This window comes from Monodon monoceros, unplaced genomic scaffold (assembly GCF_005190385.1).
Source record: "Monodon monoceros isolate NGI ecotype Baffin Bay Population unplaced genomic scaffold, NGI_Narwhal_1 Super_Scaffold_6, whole genome shotgun sequence".
Lineage (NCBI taxonomy): Eukaryota > Metazoa > Chordata > Mammalia > Artiodactyla > Monodontidae > Monodon > Monodon monoceros.
In genome coordinates this window covers 83,712,651-83,738,263 of record NW_021703783.1, presented here as the reverse complement: position 1 = coordinate 83,738,263, position 25,613 = coordinate 83,712,651, and the positions used below count along the sequence as shown (strand labels likewise).

The following is a 25,613-nucleotide window of genomic DNA, read 5'->3' as shown; positions in this document are numbered from 1 at the left end:
GTAGTTATTTCCACTATTTTATCTTCCAGGTCACTTATCCGTTCTTCAGTTATTCTGCTATTGATCCCTTCTAGAGAATTTTTAATTACATTTATTGTGTTGTTCCTCATTGTTTGTTTGCTCTTTAGTTCTTCTAGGTCCTTGTTAAACGTTTCTTGTATTTTCTCTATTCTATTTCCAAGATTTTGCATCATCTTTACTATCATTATTCTGAATCCTTTTTCAGGTAGACTGCCTATTTCCTCTTCATTTGTTAGGTCTGGTGGGTCTTTACCTTGCTCCTTCATCTGCTGTGTATTTTTCTGTCTTCTCATTTTGCTTAACTTACTGTGTTTGGGGTCTCCTTTTTGCAGGCTGCAGGTTCTTAGTTCCCGTTGTTTTTGGTGTCTGTCCCCAGTGGCTAAGGTTGGTTCAGTGGGTTGTGTAGGCTTCCTGGTGGAGGAGACTAGTGCCTGTGTTCTGGTGGATGAGGCTGGATCTTGTCTTTCTGGTGGGCAGATCCATGTCTGGTGGTGTGTTTTGGGGTGTCTGTGGCCTTATCATGATTTTAGGCAGCCTCTCTGCTAACGGATTGGGTTGTGTTCTTGTCTTGCTAGTTGTTTGGCATAGGGTGTCCAGCACTGTAGCTTGCTGGTCGTTGAGTGAAGCTGGGTGCTGGTGTTAAGATGGAGATCTCTGGGAGATTTTCGCTGTTTGATATTTCGTGGAGCTGGGAGGTCTCTTGTGGACCAGTGTCCTGAAGTTGGCTCTTCCACCTCAGAGGCACAGCCCTGACTCCTGGCTACAGCACCAAGAGCCTTTCATCCACACGGCTCAGAATAAAAGGGAGAAAAAATAGAAAGAAAGAAAGAAAGAGAGAAGGAGAGAGAGAGAGAAAGAAAAAGAAAGGAAATAAAGTTATTAAAATAAAAAATAATTATTAAGAAAAGAATTTTTTAAAAAAAACGGACGGACAGAACCCTAGGACAAATGGTAAAAGCAAAGCTATACAGACAAAATCACACACAGAAGCATACACATACACACTCACAAAAAGAGAAAAAGGGAAAAAATATATTTATCTTTGCTCCCAAAGTCCACCTCCTTAATTTGGGATGATTCGTTGTCTATTCAGGTATTCCACAGATGCAGTGTACATCAAGTTGATTGTGGAGATTTAATCCGCTGCTTCTGAGCCTACTGGGAGAAATTTCCCTTTCTCTTTGTTCGCACAGCTCCCGGGGTTTAGCTTTGGATTTGGACCTACCTCTGCATGTAGGTTGCCTGAGGGCATCAGTTCTTCGCTCAGAGAGGACGGGGTTAAAGGAGCACCTGATTCGGGGCCTTTGGCTCACTCAGGCCGGGGGGAGGGAGGGGTATGGATGCGCGGTGAGCCTGCGTTGGTAGAGGCCAGCATGATGTTGCACCAGCCTGAGGTGTGCCGTGTGTTTTCCCGGGGAAGTCGTCCCTGGATCACGGGACCCTGGCAGTGGCGGACTGCGTAGGCTCCCGGGAGGGGAGGTGTGGATAGTGACCTGTGCTCGCACACAGGTTTCTTGGTGGCTGCAGCAGCAGCCTTAGCGTCCCATGCCCGTCTCTGGTGTCCACGCTGATTCCCGAGGCTCGTGCCCGTCTCTGGAGCTCCTTGAAGCGGCGCTGTTAATCCCCTCTTCTCGTGCACCAGGTAACAAAGAGGGAAGAAAAAGTCTCTTGCCTCTTCGGCAGGTCCAGACCTTTTCCCTGACTCCCTCCTGTCTAGCCGTGGTGCACTAGCCCCTTCAGGCTGTGTTCACGCCGCCAACCCCAGTCCTCTCCCTGAGCTCCGGCGGAAGCCCGAGCCTCAGCTCCCAGCCCCGCCCGCCCCGGTGGGTGAGCAGACAAGTCTCTTGGGCTGGTGAGTGCCAGTCGGCACCGATCCTCTGTGCGGGAATCTCTCCGCTTTGCCCTCCGCACCCCTGTTGCTGCGCTCTCCTCTGCAGCTCCAAAGCTTCCCCCTCCACCACCCGCAGTCTCCGCCCGCGAAGGGACTTCCTAGTGTGTGGAAACCTTTCCTCCTTCACAGCTCCCTCCCCGAGGTACAAGTCCCGTCCCTATTCTTTGTCTCTGTTTTTCCTTTTTTCTTTTGCCCTATCCAGGTATGTGGGGACTTTCTTGTCTTTTGGGAGGTCTGAGGTCTTCTGCCCGCATTCAGTAGGTGTTCTGTAGGAGCTATTCCACATGTAGATGTATTTCTGATGTATTTTTGGAAAGGAAGGTGATGTCCGCGTCTTACTCTTCCACCATCTTGAAGCTCCCAGAAGTCTCCTTTTCTATGTGCCCTTCCCCTATTCCCTTCTTTAGAATTTACTGGTATTATTTTTTTCTGTCTCCTTCCACTGACATTAAATGCATGTACATTGGTATATATATATGCTAATATATATGTGTGTGTGTGTGTGTGTATTCACTAAAAAACACAAGCAAAAAACATCCTATAACGCTGCTCTTCACCCTGCTCTTAATTTATCTTGGAGCTTCCTTATAGATACACACAGATTTACCAAATTCTTCTCTGGAGAGCTCTATTGTTATGTTCTATTGCAAAGATGTATCATTGTTTTTCTACCAAGTGAGCTAATTAAGGAGATTTAAAGTACCTCAGATCTTTTGTGATTATGAACAGTGATGAAGTTGACTCATTATATGTATGTGTTTGAACTCACGTTCAACTTTATTTGTAGGATAAATTCCTTGAAGTAGAGTTTTGAGTTGAAAATTATGTGCATTTTACATTTGATAGATATTGCTGAATTCCCCCAAAGAAGTTAAACCAATAGTGTAATGGAGTGCTTATTTCCTTATACTCTTACCGACAGTATTATCCAACTTTTTGAACTTTACCAATCTCACAGAAGAAAATTGATCACCTTTTAATTTGCATTTTTAAAATTATGAGTGAGGTTGGTCACTGGGTCATATGTCTAAAAGTGAATGGGTTTAGTTTTTTAAAACTAAGTTAAAATGAGAAACAAATCTTCTCCAGCTCTGGGGTATATAAGTTTTTTAAAAATTGCATAAGCTTCTTTTACCAATTAGTTATTTTTAAACTTTTCTGTTTATTTTTAAGTTAGGACTCTATGGATGTATTCCTCAACTTGTTTATTCTTTGTTTTAAATTTAATTTTATTTATTTTTCTTTTTTTTTTAAGTTTCATTTTTGTTTGTCCTTTTGGACATTAATAGATTTTTCAGTTTCGAGTATAGCATATGTAAGCAATCTGACGTTATGTTTGAGGTATGGGTGCTTACGTAAGATTCTGGGTATTGACAGACATCTAAAATTAGTTAAGATTAGAAGTTGATTTCCTGTAGGGAGGATTCTTGTGGAGAAGGTTAGCAGTGCATGATAATCTACATAGCCTCAGAGGACATGTCTGTATTGTGGCAAAATTTATAAGTAGGTGAAATTTATTTGGGGCACTGGCTGCCTCAGCATCCCCTTTCTGGACTTTTTTTTTGGCATTACCTCTTCCTGACAGGAAAATTAACTGATAATATATCTTGGTGTTATAGCTAATAAACCCTCAATATTGTTATTTATTACTATGTACAGGCATGGTCCTGAGCACAACTGTATGAGGTAGGTACACTTATGACCCTATTTTAGATGAATAAAGTAAAGCATAGTTTTGCTCAAGTCATACGGTAAAAGTAGTAGTATCAGAATCGCAACTCAGATAATCTGATTCCAGAGCCCTTTTCTTTGACTAACATGCTGTACTGTTTCTCACTATTCTCGTATTTCCCAAACTGTGTGTCTGGACACCCCAGGGTTGCTGTAGGATATGTTAAATTTTTGAGGGAAACACAGTGACATCTCTTGGACACTCTACAGACCACTGATTCGAGGTGGTTCAACATATCAGCATTAGATCACACTCCATCTGACATACCTCTGCAAAGCTACATTTTCAGTGGTGCTGGGAAAAAAAGCAAGTGTCACACAAAAATCAATACAGAACAAGAAATGAAGGCAGTAGTTTCCAAATTCCAAGGTTTGAGACGCTGTGCAGTGCCCAACAGATACACACATCCTGTTAGTAAGTACTTGTGGTAACATGACTTAAAAATATAATTTATTCTTTCAATTTATTTGTGTTATTTCTTCAAATGGCTACCAAATTGTTAGGAAATAAATACTTATTAAATTGTTTGGACCTAGCTACTTAGTAGGACTGTTAGATATTTCTTTTGGCCTAGGGTTGTCATGAAAACATTTCTGAGATACTACAGGTGCTGTGAGCTGAGAAAGTTTGAGAACTTCTGAAAGCCCACCTCTGCAGGTGTAGAGAGAAGAATGTAGAATTTATTGGGCCTGAGGTTGGAAATCAATACGTGATAGTTCTTATTGTTATATCAATGCTAAGATGTAAGTGTTTTCATAGTAATTCTCACAGGAGCATTTGATTTGAATTGAACTTGGAAAGGGTGGTAGTAACCCAAAGGAATGCATCCCAACAGATCCAAAGTGGGATGGCAGTGACTGATAGAGAAATTTGGATATTCTGGTGTTTCTAAAATTGTGTAGGTAGGTGTCTTAATATTGTGACCTAGGTAATCCCAAATTATTTCTAATGTGATAAAAACAATACCTGTCTCGTAAGTTTGTTGTGAAGATTAAATGATTAAGCCTAGAACAGTGCCTGGCACTAACAAGCAATCAGTGAATGTTGACTGTTGTTAATATTTATTATTATTATTATCTGTTGTTATTCATCATCGTCATCATCACCGTCATCTCTGGAGGATGCATATTCCAGTAGCACAGCAGAATTCTTACCTATCATAAAACATGGACAAAATTGTTTGTTAGTTTTTTGACATGTTAAGGAATCTGAGAGGCTACTGGACCCCGAGTGTTGTTTTTAGGCCCATCCTTAATTGACTTGAACCCTGGAGGGGTTCCCTTGTAAAACTGTTAAACCAGGTTTTTACCAAAGACTGGTCTGATAAACATTTCCTAAAGCTTCTTTAGGCCCTAGTTCTGCACCTATTTGGAACAGCCTCTAGGGAAACTTTGGGGACAAATTGAAATTTTCTTTCATTTATCCGATGGATTTGTCTTACTTTTCTCACCTGTCTTGGTGTTAGTGACAAGACTGTATTCTTGATTTTTTTTGGCATAAATTAATATGCCTAGTCCCTAAAGTCTCCTTTGGGACAATCACCTCTTAATAACACTTGTAAAACAGCATTTTGTGTTATTCAGTCATTTGTATGGTCTTTTCAGTTTATAAAGTACTTTAATATCTATTGTTTTCATTATTATGGTATTTCCTCATAGGCTAGACAGGGCAGGTAGTATCTTCATTTCATGGATGAAGAAACTGAGATCAGAATGGTACATAACTCATCCAGGATCACACAGCCAGGTTATGACAGATCTGTGCCTAGAATAAGAAATTTTCTTATTTCCAATTTAGTGCTCTTTTATGATCCTGTGCTCTGCAGCCTCTTGCCTCACACCCTAAAATGGGGAGCAGAACATGGGATGACTCAGAACTCCTGGGGTCAATTCTAGGTCCCATTTTTTGATCTTGGGAAAATCATTTTAACTTCTCTGAATGCTTATTTCTTCGTTTGTGAAACGAGCTAATAATATTACTGTAATTTTCCTGTGGGTTGGTTGTAATTAGTGTTGGAACCAAGATTCAAATACAGGTTATCTGGTTCTTGAATCTGTGTTTTTAACCCCTAGTTACACTGACTCTTGCCATCATAAAGAGATACAGTAGACTTTAAGAGTAACAGAGTTGTGTAGCAAGCTAGATGTACTATGAGATATAGTGAGTGTATCAGCTATTACTTCCAACTCTAACTGAATTTCTAAAGTAACTCAAGGTTTTAGAACTCTGGAGAATGGCTTAAGCTAAATGTTCACTGATTAAACGACCTGTGTAATTATTCAAAATGTAGATGCAACATTGGAAAAAAGGCTGAGATTTTTAGAAATCTTTATTCTAAAGTGTTTTTTAAATTAAAGGGTGTCAGAAAATTCTGTTTTTTTGTTTTCTTACAGCACTGGGAGGTGTTCAAAAAAGTAACAGAAGTTTTCATTTTAGTTCCTGCACTTCTTGGTCTCAAAGGGAACTTGGAAATGACATTGGCATCCAGATTATCCACCGCAGTAAGTTTTTTCCTATACGTAAACATATACTGTTTTATCTATACATAAACATATACTGTTTCTCTCTATTGAGGAGAACTTGCACCAGGAAAATAATTTTCTCCTCTGTCTACTGGTAAATTTCTGAACCTCAGGGCTATGCTAAGTAGTTATGCCTGTTAATCATGCCCTGAAAGCTCCCTGGGTTGTCTAATCTGGGGATTATAGGCTTTCCTTCATCCTGAGAAGAAGTAGCATTCTTGCCCCCTTTCATTCCAGGGCATTCTGGCAATTATCATCAGTGCTTAAAACATGGCGCAAGTCAGATATTGAGATTCTTTATGGTTCGATGGTTGGTAAATTGTTATTTAAACTTTTTGTGATTGTAAAAGTAATACATGTTTATTATACAAACTGCAGGAAAGGGAAAAAAGTATCAAGAAGAAAATTTATAACTACCCCCAATTATTTACCTAGACATAATTACTATTAGTATTTTGATATAGATCCTTGTATGCTTGGATATCTCTACCTATGCATAGGTATATCATAATGTAGATACATACTGTATATTCTAAAAAAAATTGGAATCATATATATTCTCTTTTATAATCTGTGATATCCATTTGTAGATACATCATGATCATCTTTCCATATCAATAAATGTAGACCTATCTCATTATTTTTATTGGCTGTGTGTTTTTCTGTTGTATAGCTCTACCGCGGTTTAATCCATCATCGTTATTGAATATATAGGTTCTTTTTAATGTTTTGCTGTTATAAACAATGTTGTAATGAATATTCTTATACATACAGTTTTACATTCTTTTCTTATTTCTTTTGGGCAGATTCTAGGATTGTAATTACTGTACAGGAAAAATATGTATACTTTTAAGGCTTTAGCCACATATTGCAGAATTGTCATCCATAAAGGTTAAACACTTTTGATAATACTGCCACCAGCAGGGTTCTGAGGTTTTTTAGTAGCCGAAAAGGACATTGTTTTTTCACTATAACATTCTTTGGGGGTTCACCATTGTGGAACCAAGTTATCATTAAAACCATGTGGCTAGTGAGGTTCACTTCAATGAGCCATCAGCCCACGGAACGTTAGCCAAAAATTAACTAAGCCATCATTACTAACTGCAGTGCTGTTAGTATATGAAGTTTGTTTCTTTCCTTAAAGAAGGTACAACAAATGAATCTATGAACTAGGAAAAAACATTTGTGTATCTAAAGGTAACCAAGATGTGGAAGCTGAACAACCATGTTGTTGATGGGAGCCCTCTTTCACTCCTCTTCCCCTCTCCCCATTTTTCCCCAAGCAGCTGTGAGTTCCCTAAGGTTTCTTGAGTGAAGCAGATGCTTGGAAAGGAAATGCATTAAATAATGTTTTATTAACATTATTACTGGCTTGCTCAATTAAGAGAAAATGCTACATATGCCCTATGGAAATTTCTAAGCCCTTTCCTTACATATAAAAGGTCATATAGTCATACTCTGCCCAGGCAATAATGAAGTATTGGATGTTAGTGAGCTCTCATAATGTGCCAGCACTGTGCTAACTGCTTAACAAGGATGTCTGTTAACAACCCTATGAGATAAACACTATTCCTGTTTTACAGAGGAGGAACTGTGGCTTTGAACAGTTGAGTGATGAAGGGTGAATCCTGAGAGCTATTTTATATTAGGTGGTTAGGGAAAACTTCTCAGAGAGGTGGTGTGTAAGCTGGAGCCTGAATAATAAAAGTGAGTCAGCCATATCAAAATCTTGGAAAAGACCATTCCAGGTTACATTGTATCTAATCAGTGTAATGATGTCAGTGTAATAATGTCAGATATTTATAAGCGTTCTGTACAGATTCACTTTCACAGTTGAGCCTGTATAACTATGTCTATGTAGTAAACAGAGGCCCATGTAACCGTATATCTATGTAGTTTAACATTAAACAACAAGCTTACAAATTAAAAAAAACTTCTAGGGACTTTCTTTTCCTGGTGGCACAGTGGTTAGGAATCCACCTGCCAATGCAGGGGACACGGGTTCGAGCCCTGGTCTGGAAGATCCCACATGCCGCAGAGAAACTAAGCCCACGTGCCACATCTACTGAGCCTGAGCTCTAGAGCCCACGAGCCCCAACTACTGAGCCCCCATGCCACAACTACTGAAGCCCATGCACTTAGAGCCCGTGCTCCATAACAAAAAGAAGCCACCGCAATGAGAAGCCCGTGCACTGCAACGAAGAGTAGCCCCCGCTTGCCACAGCTAGGGAGAAAGCCTGCCTGCAGCAACAGAGACCCAGTGCAGCCCAAAATAAACAAATTTTTTTTTTTAAATCTCTATCTTTCTGCCTTGGCAAATACAGTATATCCTTTGATGATCTGGAAGTCCAAGATCAAATTTAGAATTCTTGGACATCTTGGGTTCTATTTTGGAACATAGTGATATGGAGAGAGCCAGCCCCTGGTCTGACGCCTGCCCCCTTCCTTCTCCACCCTTGGCCCTATGTCCTGCACTTTGAAAGACCTCACACATACCTCACACCTCACGTTCATCTATACCCCCAACAAACAGCCAGCCCTTGAGCACTCCTTGGCTTGGGCATGCACCAGTGGTGGCATGGTCTGCCTTCAGGAAGATTGGCTTCAGGAAGAGGCCATTGGGCTCTAGGCCATTTAGTCAGGGAGCTTTATGATCCCAGGTATCTGGTGGGCTCTAGGCCATTTAGTCAGGGAGCTTTATGATCCCAGGTATCTGGAGTGTGGCCTAGAAGGGGATGAGACACAGGCTTCGAGTGGGCACACTGCTTGGGCCCTATGCACTCTTCATCCTAAGGAATGGGGCATAGCTAAAGGAGGGCCAGAGTGGGGCCTTCTAAGCCATGGGTCTCAGAGCTGAAGTCCCTTTTACAGAATTAGAGAACTACCGATTCTAGATTCCAGGAGTGAAAACTTCTCTTGGCCTAAGGAAAATTATATGACATAGAAGAGATTTAGAAGCTTCCTTGTGATGTACTTCTGCAAGATATTAAAACAGGATGGAAAAGTTATATATTAAGAAGGGTTGCTTGAACAAAATAGCCGTAATATTATACTCTGAAGGTAGCAGTCACAGGACTTACTAATAACCAGTGGTTGCCTACAGAGAAAGCAGTTCTTTTATTGGAAGCTTCTTAAGTAACCAAATGGCTGTACCTTGAAGTATACAAGTATCTCTTACATGATATCTGTCCTATCATTCTACTCTTGAGAAGATACTGAAATTCGTGTGAATGCAATAAAAGCTGAGATATAAATGGAAATCCACTACTTTTTGGTGTCTTGGAAGCCAGTCACATGGCTCCATTGTTACACTTTTAGATCCGAGGTTTAAATGCAAATTTTTCTCAAGTGATCATGTGAAGCAGTAAGTACGTGTAAAAATATTAAAATTTAAAAATGTGTTAGGACAACACCCTTTGACTCATCTGAAAATATTTAGAAAGCATCATCATCAAGCAATATACAAAGTTTCAGTTTATGCAATTATTTCAGTGAAACTGCATCATCACTATTAACCAAAATGTCAAACCTGGGAATTAAAGAGGATATAAGTCCTTTATCAATTGTATTTATTTCCTAATATAATATTTAGGAAAGAAAGCCTAACAATTTGATAACACCGTCATTCTCAGCAGTATCTAGACTGGCAAAAGTAGCCAAAAACATTCTTGATTGTTTAATGACTTCATTTGAAAGTGGGCATCTACATAGTATTACAAATATGAAGTATAGTGACCACAGGATCAATCTAGCAGCCCTCAGTGCTAAGAACTTATTTCTCAAAAACTTAATAATAAGATGGTAATAAGATTTTAAAAATTTGATTAAATTTCACATTTGTTCTAATCTCCTAGAAGTTCATCATATAATGGTGACATTTGGTGTCAGCTGGATATTGATTTTAACACTTGGCATCCAACTGGAATGTGTGTCTAGTATACCTCTAGCTTTTGTCTTCAAAAACAAAACAAAAACTTTTATGTAGTTTTACTAAGGTTTTCAAAGTTAGTGAAATTACATGCATGTGTTCCATCTGCCATCTTTTCCCAGTGATCTACCCTTGCATTATGTTTTAAGAGCTGATGGGTTACCTAGATAGAACTCAATCCAAGAGGCTTTTTGACAGGAGAGGAGAATAAAGAAGAGGTCTTGAAAAACAAGAGTGGCAACATTTAAGGGAGAAGAAAGTTATTAGAATGAGAGTTAAAAGGTGGCTTTAGGTACATTTTGTTAGAAAATGAACTTTGTCCTGATACATGTAGTTAGGCATACCAACACTTAAGCAACTTGATAACTTTGCCAGGAAAACTGAAATTTTGGCTAACTTACCTCGAAGAAAATATTTCTAAAAGCAACATTCTTGAGCATTACTCAGCATTTGTTTAGATTCAAATAACAGATTAAACATGCCAGTCCATTTTGAAATAAGCCATGCTGTAGGGAATCTGGTTAAAAAAGAATATGCTGCAAATTAAATTGTTTAATTTGATTACGTATTACCATTAAAGCTGAATCTTAATCTTTTTATTTGAACTTGATTTGTTGTGGTGCCTATATTTTATATTAGATATTTTTATCAAATGTCTGATTATATTTATTTGTCTGTTCATATTTAAGACAGGAGAACTCCAAAGCTGATTAGAAGCTCAGCTCGTGGTGTTCACTGCAGGGTCATCTAGCTGGACCTTTCTTTGGGGAGATGGGATGGAGTCGCTATTTTCCATAGGTCAAGAATTGGGTCACTGATTATATCTGAGCCATAAACTAAAGGAATTACTCAGTTCTCTAAGCAATTAAAACACCATAAACTAGATGAATATACCATGTTATCATGGCTTGATGCCATGAGTTACTACTTTTCCATCTACTAATTTGTTTACTTTTATTTTTTGAGGCTCTTTGAGATAAGAATGTCCCCTTTATTGCCAGGGCCAGAGACAGGACTGTTGTTGATTTGTTATATTAGTGGTTCTCAAAATGTGTCCTTCTGAACAGCGGCATCAGCAACTTGTTAGAAGTGCAAGGTCCCAGCCCCACTCCAAGGCTACTGAATCAGAAACTCTGGGGTGTGGCTCAACATCTGTATTTTAACAATCTTTCCAGATGATTCTGATACACATCAAAGTTTGAGAACCACTGTGTTACATGAACAGCATGGAGGCCGATAGGGCTGGGACCAAGTGAGAGAGGGGGAATATCACAGGGTGTGAGATCACCTGTGGGTCATTGTGAGGACGTGGGTCATTGTGTGAAATGGGAAGCCTTTGGAAGGTTTTGAACAGTTGAGTGATGTGATTTGATAGATATTTTTAACAGATTATTTTGACTGTTGTGTTGAGACAGAGCTATAAGAGGCCAAAGACCAAAGCAGGGAGGCAAGTTGAGAGTCTGTTGGAATAATACTGCAGTCCAGAGTTGAGGTTGGCTTGGATCAGGGTGGGGTAGTAACAGGGGATGTAGTGAGACATAGTTGAAGTCCAGAACTCATTTTCAAAGAGAGTTGTAAGAATTGGCTGATTGATTAGCTGAAATTAAAGACCAGGAGTTGTCACTTGAAATTTTCTCTGGATCTGAGAGGGGTAAAAGTAACCAAATTAGAAGATGGAAAGCTAGTAACTTGTGGCATCAAGCTAAAATGACATGGTATATTCATCTAGTTTGTGGTGTTTTAATTACTTAGAGAATTTGATCTCAAGTTTCCTGGGCAGAGTACTACCATTCTGATAGAGTGCTGGAGAATCATTGTCAGCTGTATTCCAGCTCTGATGCTCTATTTGCTATTAAAGCAATTCTGGGTTAATGACTTCTCATCAACAAAAACCCCAAAGCCTCACCTTCTCTGGCTGTTCTCTACTTGAAATTTTTATTACCCTTGACTTTGAGACCCCACACCCTCCTCACTCACCTCTTTCATGGTTTCTTCTTAGTTTACTTTTTTCTTTGCTCATCCTCTTGATTTGAGGTTTTCTTGAAGTTTCAGTACCTTTGTCTTACATGTTCTTACAGTGACTCTATAAATTGCTGGGTTTAAGATCTGTTATCTGAGGTCTAAAATTTTCTGCTTCTGAATGCTAGATAGAAAAGAGTCAGGAATGATACTCACTGTCCTAATGACAGGATTTTTTAAAAAAGTCTTTAAAACTATTTTCCAGGAGTAAATTGCCTAGCACTTTTCCACTCTAGGCAAAAGTGATTTTTGTTGCCTCAAACCTTTATTCTCTGAAATTACTTTGAAACATTCTACCTTTTTAATTCATTAATTGAAAAAATATTTTTGAGCCCTTTCTATATGCCAAGCACTACTCCGTGTGCTAGGGACTCTGCGATAAACAAACCGGAAAATGTTCCTGCCTTCATTGAGCTCACATTCCAGTGGAGGCATGTGAAGTTGGAAACACCCTCTTTCCCTAATAATTTTACATTAGACTTCCCACTCAAACTGTGAAACTTCTAAAATAAAGAAAAAAATAGAGCCCCCAATAATGATGTTAATAACTATGGCATAATTTAGTTACCATCACAGTCTCAGTATTATTTCCTAAATTTGGCATAATTCTAAATTATATGTGTTCTTGTCATATCCTGATGATTAAATACAAATGAGATTGCATATTTCTATTGTTCTTAATTTTGAGGTATGTTTCTTAAGTTATGAATACCAACCCATAGTCATAGCTTTGTGGAGTGGAACTGCTTAAGTTTAATCTAGAACTGTTTCAATCAACTAGATATTTAGCTCTCTCCCTTCTTTGAAGCCTTATTGATGTATAATTGACATACAAGAAACCACACAAATTCAGTCTTAATTTGATGAGTTTCAGTACACAGTATGTACCTGTGAAAGCATCACCACAATCAAGACTGTGAACAGATGCATCACCGCTGTACATTCAGAAAGATATTAGGGTGTGTGCGTGTGTGTGTGCGCGCGCGTGTTTTAGTATATTGTTTTATTATCAAATATTTCAAGGGTGTAAAATTCTAATAAAGTGGTTGAGTGAAACTTCCCAGAGAATAACATTTACAAAATCTGGATAATAAATTATTTGCAGGCAATGGAAGGTGATCAAAAGCAGGTAGAAACTAGAGTTTACCCTTAAAGACCATAACTACAGTGGGTAAGAGTTGCAAAGTTTGTGGCTTGTTTTGCTTGATGGAATTCCCCAATCCTTGGATCTCATGTGGTAGAAAACCCACAGTCTTACCAGCTTGAGGTGGCAAAGGTCAGGGAGTCTGGCAAATGAAAAAAAAGAAGAAGAAGAAAAGTAGGCAGAGATGTGAGAGGGTCCCATACTTGAAAGACAAACACACTGGCTAAAACTTATGAGTTTTTGCATTTTTGACTAAGTGCCTTCTGTTACTATGCCCAGCTATAGTGGCAGAAAATTGAAGTTTTGTTGGCTTGAATTATCAGATAACAGAGCTTGGAGGTGACAGAGCAGGTGGAAATTTACGGGGAAATCCCAGCAGCAGAGAACTGCAGAGAGGATGAGCCCCAAAATCTGAGTATTAATTCTCTCCAAACCTTTGGCTGACCATTAAACTACACAGGTGCAGGGGAGATCCCCAAAAGGCTGGACTAAAAGCTGGTAGCTGAAGGAACCAAGCAGAGATATGAGCTGCTCCACATTGTGGAAGAGACAACAGTTTGTAGTTTGAGTCTAGGCAAATTAACTATTAGAAGGAAAATCCAGTTATCCTCAGAAGAACATAGCATTATCCAGAGTTATTATAACATATTATTACACTGTCTAGTTTTCTACTGAAATCGCTAGATGTGGAAAGAAACACAAAAGTGTGATTCATATTCAGTCAATGGAAAGTGACTCAAATTGGGCCTGGATGTTGGATTTAACAAAATCTTCCAAAACAACTAGTAGAAATATGTTCAAAGAACTAAAGGGAAAAAATGTTCAAAGAATTAAACAAACGTGTCTTAATGAGTGAATGTATCAGAGTGGTGATAGCAGAAGAAAGAATTCATGAACTTGAAGATAGATCAATAGAAATTATTCAATATGAAAAATTTAGAGGAAAAAATTGAATAAATATAAATAAAGCCTTGGATATCTGACAATATAATGATGTTAAACATATATGTGATATATTGGTATACTAAATATGGTAAAATTTTAGTATTTGACAAAACCAGGTAGTGGGAATATAAATGTTATTTTTTAAAAGCATAAAAGCAATTACTGCTGAATGAAATTATCTTTTTAAAATTAAACTTTATTGAAGTATAATTTACATGTAATAATATATGCCCATATTAAGCGTACAGTTTGATGAGTTTTGACAAATATATTAAATGTGTAACTATCACCACAAACAAGATATAGAATATTTCCCTCACCCCAAAAAGTTCCCTTATGCTTCTTTGCTGTTAATCCCACTGCCAGGTAATCCCTCTGGTCTCAGGTAATCACTGCCCTTTCAATCACTAGTTTAGGATTTCATATAAATAGTATCATAATTTTTCTCATTGATTATTCGAATGACAGTGTTTGCCAGGCTTCTCCATTATAAAGTTACATTTTACCTCTTGATATATTACTAAATAACCTGTAGGAAGGTACTTTGAGACTGCAGACATATCCTGTTACTTAACAAACTTTAGCCAATTATCTTAGCATATATTAATGATTTTTGTCTGAATCCATTTTCACATTGAAGGCTGCTGAATTGTCATTTTCTAACTGTTATTCCTTCTACATTTATTACTTAGCATTCTACTAAGGAAAAGATCTCCCTATCTTTCTTATCTCCCTCTCTTCCTCCCTCCCTCTTTCTCTCCCTTCTCTCCCTTACCTCTATCTATCTACCTATCTATCTATCTATCTATCCATCCATCCATCCATCCATCCACCCACTCTCAGTATGGACTCAATAGACTCTTATTTTATTCAATGGGTCATAATCCATTACTGCTGTTATTCATTTTGATGCCCAGATTGTCTCAGATTTGGCTAGGGGGAAGCCCTTTCAAACTGGTTCCTGTGTTGTTTTGACATGCCCTTATTATGTTTTGAGTACTTTGTTACTTTCTGGCATAAGATATTCCAGGCTCATCTTATACTTCCCTGTCCCAGCCCTGGAACCAGCCATTTCTCTAAGGAGCCTGGTTTTAGTGGGGAATAGTATTTAGAGATTTTAGGCTTTTTAAGCTGAGTAGTTCCTTACTACTTCTAGATTCCACATTTATGGTATTTTCTTCTATCATTTTAACTGATATTTTTAAAGGACTTTATGCTTATTTATTTTATGTAATAAAGTTTAACATCATGACTACCCAAGAAGTACCATTTTCACTAACACTAATATTTTACAGGACTGTTTGCATATTTCTAAATTTGGTTTGTGGTCTTCATGAGAGAGATCATTTAGTCAAATCTTCATACTTTGTGCAAGACTGCCAGTGTGTCCTTCTAGATAGATGAGAATCAACCTTAAATCAACCTTAAAACTTCAGAAGAGCAGATTTTACAGCCTCTGGGGAAAACGTACCAATAATCAGTGGCTAACACTCAAGGATTATATGCATTTTATGCTCACTTCTCTAAAGGGAAACATTTTTTTCCTAAAAGCCTTTCCCCACTTTCTTCCCATTTCTTTGTTTTCTTTCTACTCCTTCCACGTTTTTTTATTCTTCCTGTTATTCTCTTCCAAATGTTTAGTGTCTTACTGGATATAGGCCATTTTTTAGCTACTCTCCAGTTCCTTATATTTTTAGAGTGGTCTTAGTTTATGTTATGATTTTCATCTTAATACTCTTTGAATTTTAATGTTATTTATGTTGTAGGACCTACATTTAGACAAAAAGCTGAGATTATTTCTTTTTCTAGTTGCCAGTGTTTTAATTCACCAATTAATGTTTTTAAATAAAATTTCTCATTATACCAGTACTATTTTTTCAGTGATGAAAATTTGAAAAATTCTCTAAAGAACAAAGAAGAAAATAAAAATCATCCATAGACTCATCACCCAGAAATAACAATAGTTTTTTTTTTAATATACCTATTTTTTGAGCTCAGACGTAGAGAATGGACTTGAGGACATGGGGAGGGGGAAGGGTAAGCTGGGATGAAGCGAGAGAATAGCATTGACATATATACACTACCAAATGTAAAACAGATAGCTAGTGGGAAGCAGCCGCATAGCACAGGGGGATCAGTTCAGGTGCTTTGTGACCACCTAGAGGGGTGGGATAGGGAGGGTGGGAGGGAGGCGCAAGAGGCAAGAGATATGGGGATATATGTACATGTATAGCTGATTCACTTTGTTATACAGCAGAAACTAATGCAACATTGTAAAACAATTATACTCCAATAAAGATGTTTAAAAAAATTTAAAAATAAAGACTAATACTTCAATGGAGACTTTCAGTACCCTTGTTTCAAGTATTTACATATTAAATGTACATTTTCTAGTATCAATTTTAGTAACTATATTTGTATATGTGTAACTATATTTGTGCGTATATAACAATTATAATAACTATATTTGTATTTATATTTCAAAGTCATCTCAACCCACTTTTATCTTTAGCCCCAGTAAATCCTGGGTCCTACCTGTAACTCGTATGCTTGAGGGTCAGACAAATAACATACACATTTATGGAGGGGAAGGGTGTAGGGATTATAAAAAGTAGAGACTGCAGACTCCACCTAAAGGCATTCAGCTTCAGAAAGTTAAAACCACTGTGTTGGCCAAACAGAGCATATCTTCAGGCTGTTGGCTATCTCAGCTCTACTCTTTCCTTAAAGACTAGTTAGTATACCTGCAGAAATAGTGGCCTGTTTTTCTGGTACTTTAAGATAGATGTAATTTAAATAAATCTGGATTGCACAGAAGTCTTTATCAGATCTTGCCCTAACGTGCTTTATCACCTTCCAAGTTCTTAGTTTCTCTAGCTGAGCACCATCAGGTCAACTAATCTAATAAAAATAGATCCAACAGGGCTTCCCTGGTGGCGCAGTGGTTGAGAGTCCGCCTGCCGATGCAGGGGACACGGGATCGTGCCCTGGTCCGGGAGGATCCCACGTGCCGCGGAGCGGCTGGGCCCGTGAGCCATGGCCGCTGAGCCTGTGCATCCGGAGCCTGTGCTCCGCAACGGGAGACGCCACAATAGTGAGAGGCCCGAGTACTGCAAAAAAAAAAAAAAAAAAAAAAAAAAAAGATCCAGCAAAGGCTTTTAGATGGAACATTCATGCTTCTCCCTTGCTACTCTGAAAAAATATAGATAGTTCACATTAATCCTAGGCTCTGGACAGTAGGGTGGGTTAGCCCGCGTCTTGGTGCAGTTTTTACAAGTTGGAGGCAACTAGGGTCAATTTTCTGTGTCTTGCCATACCCCACCCTAATGCCCATACCATAACTGTTTTTCCTAACTATGGAAATGGGTCAACATTTCTCTAGTTTTATTTTCTTTTTTAAATTCTTCTAAAAGTATTTTCTTTGTAAAAAGTTATTGTTTGTGAATATATTCTACTTTTTAAATTTCACATCATAAATTATATTTCATAAATATGAAGTATATTTTATTTCACATCATACATCAACTTGCTATTTATTATTTATCTTACACTAAAAGGATTACAGGTTCAGAGACTCCTAGACTGGAAGGGACTTAGAGATTGTGACCATCATCATTTATAATACAATTAACTGAATAATGTGAAGTTGCTCTGTCAGTTGGGTTTGGTCAGGAAAACAGAGCCATGTTATGTATTGTGGTAATAAGGAGTTTAATAGACCAATCTGGGCTTACACAAATGTGGGAGAAGTTGAAGTAGGAGGATCAGAGAAACAACCTGAAGCACTGGAGTAGGGGAAGAAAGCCATGGGTGCGTTGTAGTGAAGAGATCTGGATGCTACTGTATCTGACCAATGAGACCTTCCAAAAATAATGGCCTCTCCTTCACTTCTGCCTTTCAAATCTTAGGCAAGTTCTTCTCACTGGCAGACTGTAAGCTGAAGCTCTAGAGAAGGGGATTTTGAGGCATGTCACTGCAGGCATCACTGGTAGTGATGATAGCAAGTGAATCTGGCACAGCTGCTTACCTAATTCATGGTGCTCATTCATTCTGTCATCTTCACCTTTCTTAATCTTTTCCTAGACCATGATGAATGTGTGTCTCCATTGATCATCAAGCAGTCATGGAGTCTTGACATCTTGTACTTTTTCACAGAATCATTTTAGATTGCTTCCTATACCTACAGACATCTTTCTAAAAGTTATAAAAAAGTAACTAATTTCTCTCATACCTATTTCTTGAACACTAAACCCGAGATAGGTTCACTGTTTAAACATTGCTTATACCTTGTTCACTAGAGCAGAGACTCAGGTTGCTAGAGCTGCAAACACAAATTTTATCAATAATTTAGACTTTCAGGCTTAGGAAGGAAATAATACAAGTAAAGACAGCAGGAATAATTATTCTGAAACACTGAGAAATCTTAATATGTGCATTTGCTTGATACTTTGAGACTACAGTCGAGAGTGAAGTTAGAGAATAGAATGTTTTCCAGATTGATACAGGAAGTGTTGATGTAGCACTTAACCTGTTGGTTTGAAGCCAGTGAACTAAACTCTAGTTTGTCCATGGTTAACTGCCCATAAATAATTACCCTTATATATCTCCCACTTTACCCATTCATCTGTCTTCAGTGAACAACCATATAATGAATAATTGAAACCTGGCTTAGTATATTTTTAATGATTATTGCTTTCCAAATGTCTGCATTAGAAAAACTTATCAGTTTTGGATATACATTTTTTGAATCCTAAGTGGTTGAGAAGTATGATTTAGCTTACAGAGCAATTGAATATGTGAATAATAATATTATTTTTTGGAGGCTATTCTTTGATTTAGCCAACAGATGTATACATTTTAATAGTGAAGTACATTATCAAAATTCATATGTGAACTGAATGAATTTTTTATTGATAACAATTTTGGTCATGACTCAAATATAAATTACGTACATATGAATGATTTATTTATATCGGTTTTTTTGTCAATAATTCTTGAAATTACATAAGTTTCATGATGTGGAATTAAACGCTAGCAGCTAAAAATTATGTAATTATTTATGTTAGGCCTCAGTAGACAAAATTTGGCATGTTAGTATGACACTTGATGTTAGTTGTAAAATAACATCAGAGGGCAGGTAGATAGTACTAACTGGCCCACTAGTTCTTATGAGCTAGTAATTAAGTTAAAAAAAATTTTTTTTCTAAACGTCCCAGGCTAGCTGAGTGTGAGATGCAAGACTTGTAGTGAATTTAAAATTATATTTAACGTGCAATGTGAGCTCATCGAGTATACCAAAGGATTATTTTTGGCTTTAAGACTTCATATGCTGTTTAAACAGAGTACAGAGCATGTGGATTATTCAGTGATACATGAAACTATCCATCTTAACAGGTAAATATTGGGAAGATGGATTCACCCATTGAAAAGTGGAACTTAATAATTGGCAACTTGGCTTTAAAACAGGTAAGTGATACATATATTTGTTTACAGATCTTGAGCTTTACCTGTAAGAATGGAATAAATGTTAGTGCTCTTAAGCCTACCATTTAATTGTTTCAGGGAACCTAAAATAATAATTGGGTACTATGAACAAGTGATAGAATAAATGGATACCCATGGCTTCTGAAAGTTTTCTTTTTCTAGAAACTGATCAGATTCTTCTAAATATGAAAAATGTATAACATGCAAAATATAGAATAAATATATGAAATCTCTTCTACCATAAGTATATAATAGAGCCAGAATTTGAGTTAATATCTGTACAAATAAATATTTAGCACTTCATGGCTTAGGTGCTGTTTTTCTACTTTGATATTTTTTAAAGTAAATCCTCTATTTAATTAAACTCAGCTTTTTAAATATATTATGGTAAGATGTTTGTTTAAGATGAATTTTTCTTAATTTGTTAATGTTATCAGTGTTAATATAAATGAGCACATTAAATTGTCAATTACATATACATGAATTATATATAGATTACCTACAGTTCTTTCTAATCTCAGGGGAATATCTCTTTCTCTCCCACCACCCTCTCCTATCCCCAAGACACAAGACTGCAGCCCCCTAGCACCTCTTTAGCAAGTGCAAGCTTAGGAAATGCTCACTAATTTTAATGTTAGTTCAACTAGGACATAATGTTGAGAATATGTGGCAAACAATTTATTTCATGTAATGTTCAAAGACAAAGAAATAAAGGAAATTTTGGAATATAGGCTTTAAAACAATATCTGTGCAACTGCTTCTAAGATCACAGGGATAGAAATAAGAAAATCTGGTATCTAATCTCAGCTCTAACATTAACTAGCTATGTAACCTTCGTTAACTTAACCTTTCTGTGCTTAATTTTCCTCTTCTTTTCCACAGTATTGCACTAGAGATGTGCATGATCCTTTTCAGCTCAAAACTGTAGGAATCTATGCTGGAGTAATAACCAAAATATTTAACAACCAGTAGACAACTATAAATTAATATATAAATTAAAATTTGAAAATATATTCCATTTTTTTCTTTAAATACCCTGAATTCTTACTAAGTTATATGAATTGTACTATAAATTATTCATCAAATTATTCTAATAATTTTCCATCTCTGCTTTTAATTTTTCCTTTCACTCTTAGTCTCCACCCTTCCCTTGTCATCCTCTCTCCCCACAACTGTTGGTCAGGATGGGAGCCAGTGATGGCCGGGGATTCACTGATCCTAGTTGCCACAGCCTGAAGTCTGTGTCTTTGTCTCACTCCACCAAGGATGCATGAGAAACAGGGAACCCCAAACAGGCCCATCAGGACATAGTCGGTGCCAGCCAGTGAGGCAGCAACTGGTTGGAGCCCAGTTACGTGGACAGAAGCAGAGGGGAGAAGAAAACAGGGTCAGGTGGTGGGTGGCGATTGTGCTATCTCTGAAGCTTTATCCGCTAAAGCTCGTGAGGGAGTAGATGGCGTGGGGAGGGGCGAGGGATGGGTTAGCAGTGTTCCTTCAACTAGAGGCTAGTTATGGAGGATAGAGGTGGGGAGCGATGGAAAGGACAGAGGAGGCTTATGCTGGCATTAGCTGGGGTGTGTTCTTCTGACTATTAAATAGGATCCCAAGCAGATGATCTGTCACAGATTTCTTCACAATTGTACACAGTGGCCACCTCAACCTGTCCATAAATTGTCAAATAAAGCAAAGTTCCCAATCCCACTGAAGAATCATTACCTCACCAGGAGAGATGTGCCTTGCGCTCACATGTATTTATGGCTCCTGTTAACTTCCCCAGCTACTCCTTAACCCAGACTGTGCTCTCCTCTTGTGTACAACTGGGCATTTCCTTTGCAGGTTTACAGAACAGGACTTATTTATCTCAGGGGTGTGTGTGTGTGTGTGTGTGTGTGTGTGTGTGTGTGTGTGTGTGCGCGCGCGCGCGCGCGCGCATATGCTGTAAGTCTTACATAGGCTCCCTAGCTCTGTATTTCATTTCCAAGAAGTAAAAGCACTATATTTTATTTCTAAGAAAAACCTTGGAATCACAGTGCTAGAATTTAAATTATTAATTAATTTTATTTCTTTTACATACCATATTATTTACTAACGAGTAAGAGAATGCTGAAGTATCTTAGCAACTGGGACAACCATAATGGTGCTTACAGCTTGACTCTCAGCTCTGAATCTGCTGTAATGAAAGATGTGGGGCTGGAATCTAGGATATCTGGACTTGCTGGCCCAGGCTTTTCCATTAATTTGCTCTATGACAAGATCAGACTACTTGGGTTTTTCACCTGGAGCCCTGGGTTCCAGTACATGGATTGGCTTCAGAGAGTCTAAGCGCCCAGAAGTTCTACTCAAAATATTGAATGCATCTGTGTTTTCGTGGAGGGAAGAATCTATAAAATTTTTGCCAAATTGTCAAAGGAGTCTATGACACAAACACAGTTAAGAATCAGTGAACTGGAGATTCCTTCAGGGTTTCTTTTTTTTTTTTTTTTTTTTTTCTTCAGGGTTTCTTTTAGTTCTAGCATTCGACTAACAGGATTCTAAAAGTAGTTGCCTTTTTTTTTTTTTTCTGAGGGTTGCTTTGTGCCACTACTGTGGGAAGTACTTTATATATTTATGTAATTCATTTAAATATCAAAATAACCCTTTCATGTTCGATATGATCATTATTTTTCAGATTAGGAGCTAAGGTTTTTATAGCACTAATCACAATTGTGACTATTTGTGAGGTTATTTTTTAATGTCTGTCCCTCCCATTGACCAAGAGCTCTGTAAGGGCAGGAGATAAATCTATTTTGACCACTGTTGTAGCCCAACACTAAGCATAGCACCTTGTACATAGTAGATCCTACATTAATGCTTGTTGGATTAATAAATTTAAATAGCTTGCCGCAAGATTAAGTGGTCTAGCTAGGAATCAAACTCTTACCATTTGATTGTAGAATCCAATCTTTTGCCAATACTGTGTCTAGAGTCAGACTTCAGTTATGTGGATTGGGTACTTTTCAATCTTCAGGTTGGTATTTTTTTAGGTGATCTGTGGGTTACACCATCAAAGTCACTTAGGATGCTTGTTAAAAATAGATTCCTAGATCCCATTCCATACCTACTGCTGCCAGATCAGGGCACTTTGAGAACCCATCACCTTAGGGAATAGTAAAATAAAATACAGTAGCTTCTTCAAAAGGTAAGGCAGCTCAATTACCATATACAATACTTTCTTCTGACTCCTTGTATGCATATTTACATCATAAAATAAAAAATGCATTTTCAAAATGAATAATTCTGTTGGATTTTATTAAAACTTTTTTAAGGTTCAAGCAACAGTAGTTGGCTTTCTAGCAGCTGTGGCAGCAATTATATTGGGCTGGATTCCAGAGGGAAAATACTATCTTGATCATTCCATACTTTTGTGCTCTAGCAGTGTAGCAACTGCCTTCATTGCATCTCTTCTGCAGGGTAAGTAAATTTATAAATGTCTACTCTATAATATTTTACTTTCTAATTATTTATTTTCCATGTTAACTATTTTTATTTAAATGGTACTTGTTCATTATAAAAAACAGAGAAAAGTTATCTACAAACTTTTAAAATAGATTATTTCAGATATATTTATATATATTATACGTAATCCTTAGTATAGAGCAAGCTTTCTGAGGTTGTGTCCCAGCTTTAGGTCCCCTGGTGCAGCTCCCAGACAAGATCAGGAAAATAGTCTAGATATTCATTTGTTTCTGTAATTTAAATTAATTGAGAATCTCCTGTCTGGAAATCGTGCAGAGGATTTACCAGCTTGTCATTTGAGTAACAAGTATTCCAGGAATTCTGAGTTTTAAAAGCAGTCCCTCTGGGTTTCCCTGGTGGCGCAGTGGTTAAGAATCCAGCTGCCAATGCGAGGGACGCTGGTTTGAGCCCTGGTCCAGGAAGATCCCACATGCTCCAGAGCAACTAAGCCTGTGCGCCACAACTACTGAGCCTGCGCTCTAGAGCCCACGCGCCACAGCTACTGAAGCCTGCATGCCTAGAGCCCATGCTCCGCAACAAGAGAAGCCACCACAATGAGAAGCCCACGCACCACAACGAAGAGTAGCCCTGCTCACGGCAGCTAGAGAAAGCCCACGTGCAGCAACGAAGACCCAACACATCCAAAAATAAATAAATAAATATTTTTTTAAAAAGCAGTCCCTCTGTTGAAATTTTTTAAAGTTTCAGATTTCAAAAAAATTCCTTTACTGTTTCTGTGGCAATACAAGTATAACCATATGCTTAACACAGCATATTGTTGGCTATAGAATGTTAAAGAGCCAGAAGGTTTTAACGTTTAACTACGTTAAACGTTAGTTATAACGTTAATTATAAAAAATTATAATTTTTTTAGTTGGGATATCATTCTTTATATTGATTTATTAATATCAACTTTACACTAGAGAACTTATTATGGAACAGTAATCATAAAGACTTGGTAATTTTTATTTTATAATTGCCATCTTCTCATTTTAGATCACCAGCAAGGTGAAAAATGGAACACTCTACTGTCAGGTGATCATACAACAAAGCTAACTTTTTTGGCTAGGTTCTGGTAATTTAGAAACTCTTATTAAAATTAAGACCTGACTGCCAAAATATTTTCAAGCATTTTATTTTAGTACTTAAATTGTACCAGGGGTAGTTTCTTGTCTTTATAATAGAATTACTAGAATTGAATGGTGTTAACACTGGTGAAAGCATAGTGAAGTTATGCTATTGGGAAACTAATTTCTGGTTAAAAAAAAAAAAGTGTTAAAGCATTAGCACTCTGTTTCTTTAGGCTCATTTGCTTCTGTTTTCTCTCTAATATTGTTTCATTTAGAAAAAATTGTTTAAAACTTTTCAGACTAACAAGTATTTGTATTGCCTGTGATTTTTAAAACCATAAAAATTCAGATTTTTAAAATACATTTGTTAGCCTTCTTACTTTTAATAATGTGTGTTCTAATTTTATGATAACTTGACCTTTATATATGTAGAGCAGATACTATTGACCACCTTTTGTAGGTGAGAAAACTGACTTAGGTAAGGTGACTTGTCCAATTTCATCAGCTTGTTCACAGAAAAATCATAATTAAAACCCATTTCCTGCCTCCCAGCTCTTTCCACTGGTCCATGATGGCAAAATATTTGTTTTCAGCTGAAAAGTTATAGACAGAATTCTTTCATAGGAGAACTTTCCACATGGATCTTTAAATGTGCTGATTTTGAAAAAAAAAATTATATGATCACATCTTGACTGATTATTGTATAATATGTTTAAGTTTTTTTCCTGCTATTTTTTTTTCTGTTTACAATGATATTATGGGAAAGGTAAGTCCATAGATTGAAAAAGCCTACAGAATAAAAGACGTGAGACATTGAACAAAAATTCTACTTTCAATAATTTGGCTTTACGGGGTAGTAGAAAAAACAGTTACTTACAAGCTATGTGACCTTATGCAAGAATTTAAACCTACTCCTAGGACCTCAGTTTTATTATCTATAAAGTGAGTATGTTAGAATAAAATCATTTAGAGTCATTTTCAGTCTAAAAATGCAGTGAGATTCTGGTTTTTGTCTATAGCCATATTTAGGCTTCCATATTGATTTATGGTTAGCACATAAATGAACTAATCTTAAATATTTTCTGCCCTGCATCCTCTTAAATGTGTTGGCATGAGAAAATCTATATAATCGGGTATGGCTGTAATGCTATCATTTTTCTCCCATTTCTATATTCAAGAATATAAGGATTTAAAAGTATAAGTACACAGTCACATTTTCATCTTCTGTTGTTATAGGTTCATAGACAGAAACTTGGGGTTTAAAGAATATCCTTTACAAAGACTGCTTCTTGTATTCTGGCCTGCAGTGTTCAAAATTTAATTACTTCCCTCTTCTTAATACTTCAACACTTTTTAATAATA

General features: G+C 37.3%; 1 protein-coding gene across 3 annotated transcripts in view; it reads left to right on the top strand.

Annotated features, from left to right (window-relative positions):
- The window catches only part of SLC41A2 (solute carrier family 41 member 2), a 128,836-nt gene that overhangs the window by 38,211 nt on the left and 65,012 nt on the right, over positions 1–25,613 (top strand). For all 3 annotated transcript variants that reach the window (XM_029205370.1, XM_029205369.1, XM_029205371.1), the window contains exons 3-5: positions 6,038–6,145; positions 19,597–19,668; positions 22,992–23,136. In XM_029205370.1, the coding sequence (XP_029061203.1) occupies positions 6,038–6,145; positions 19,597–19,668; positions 22,992–23,136 (325 nt within the window). The remainder of the gene's footprint in view (positions 1–6,037; positions 6,146–19,596; positions 19,669–22,991; positions 23,137–25,613) is intronic.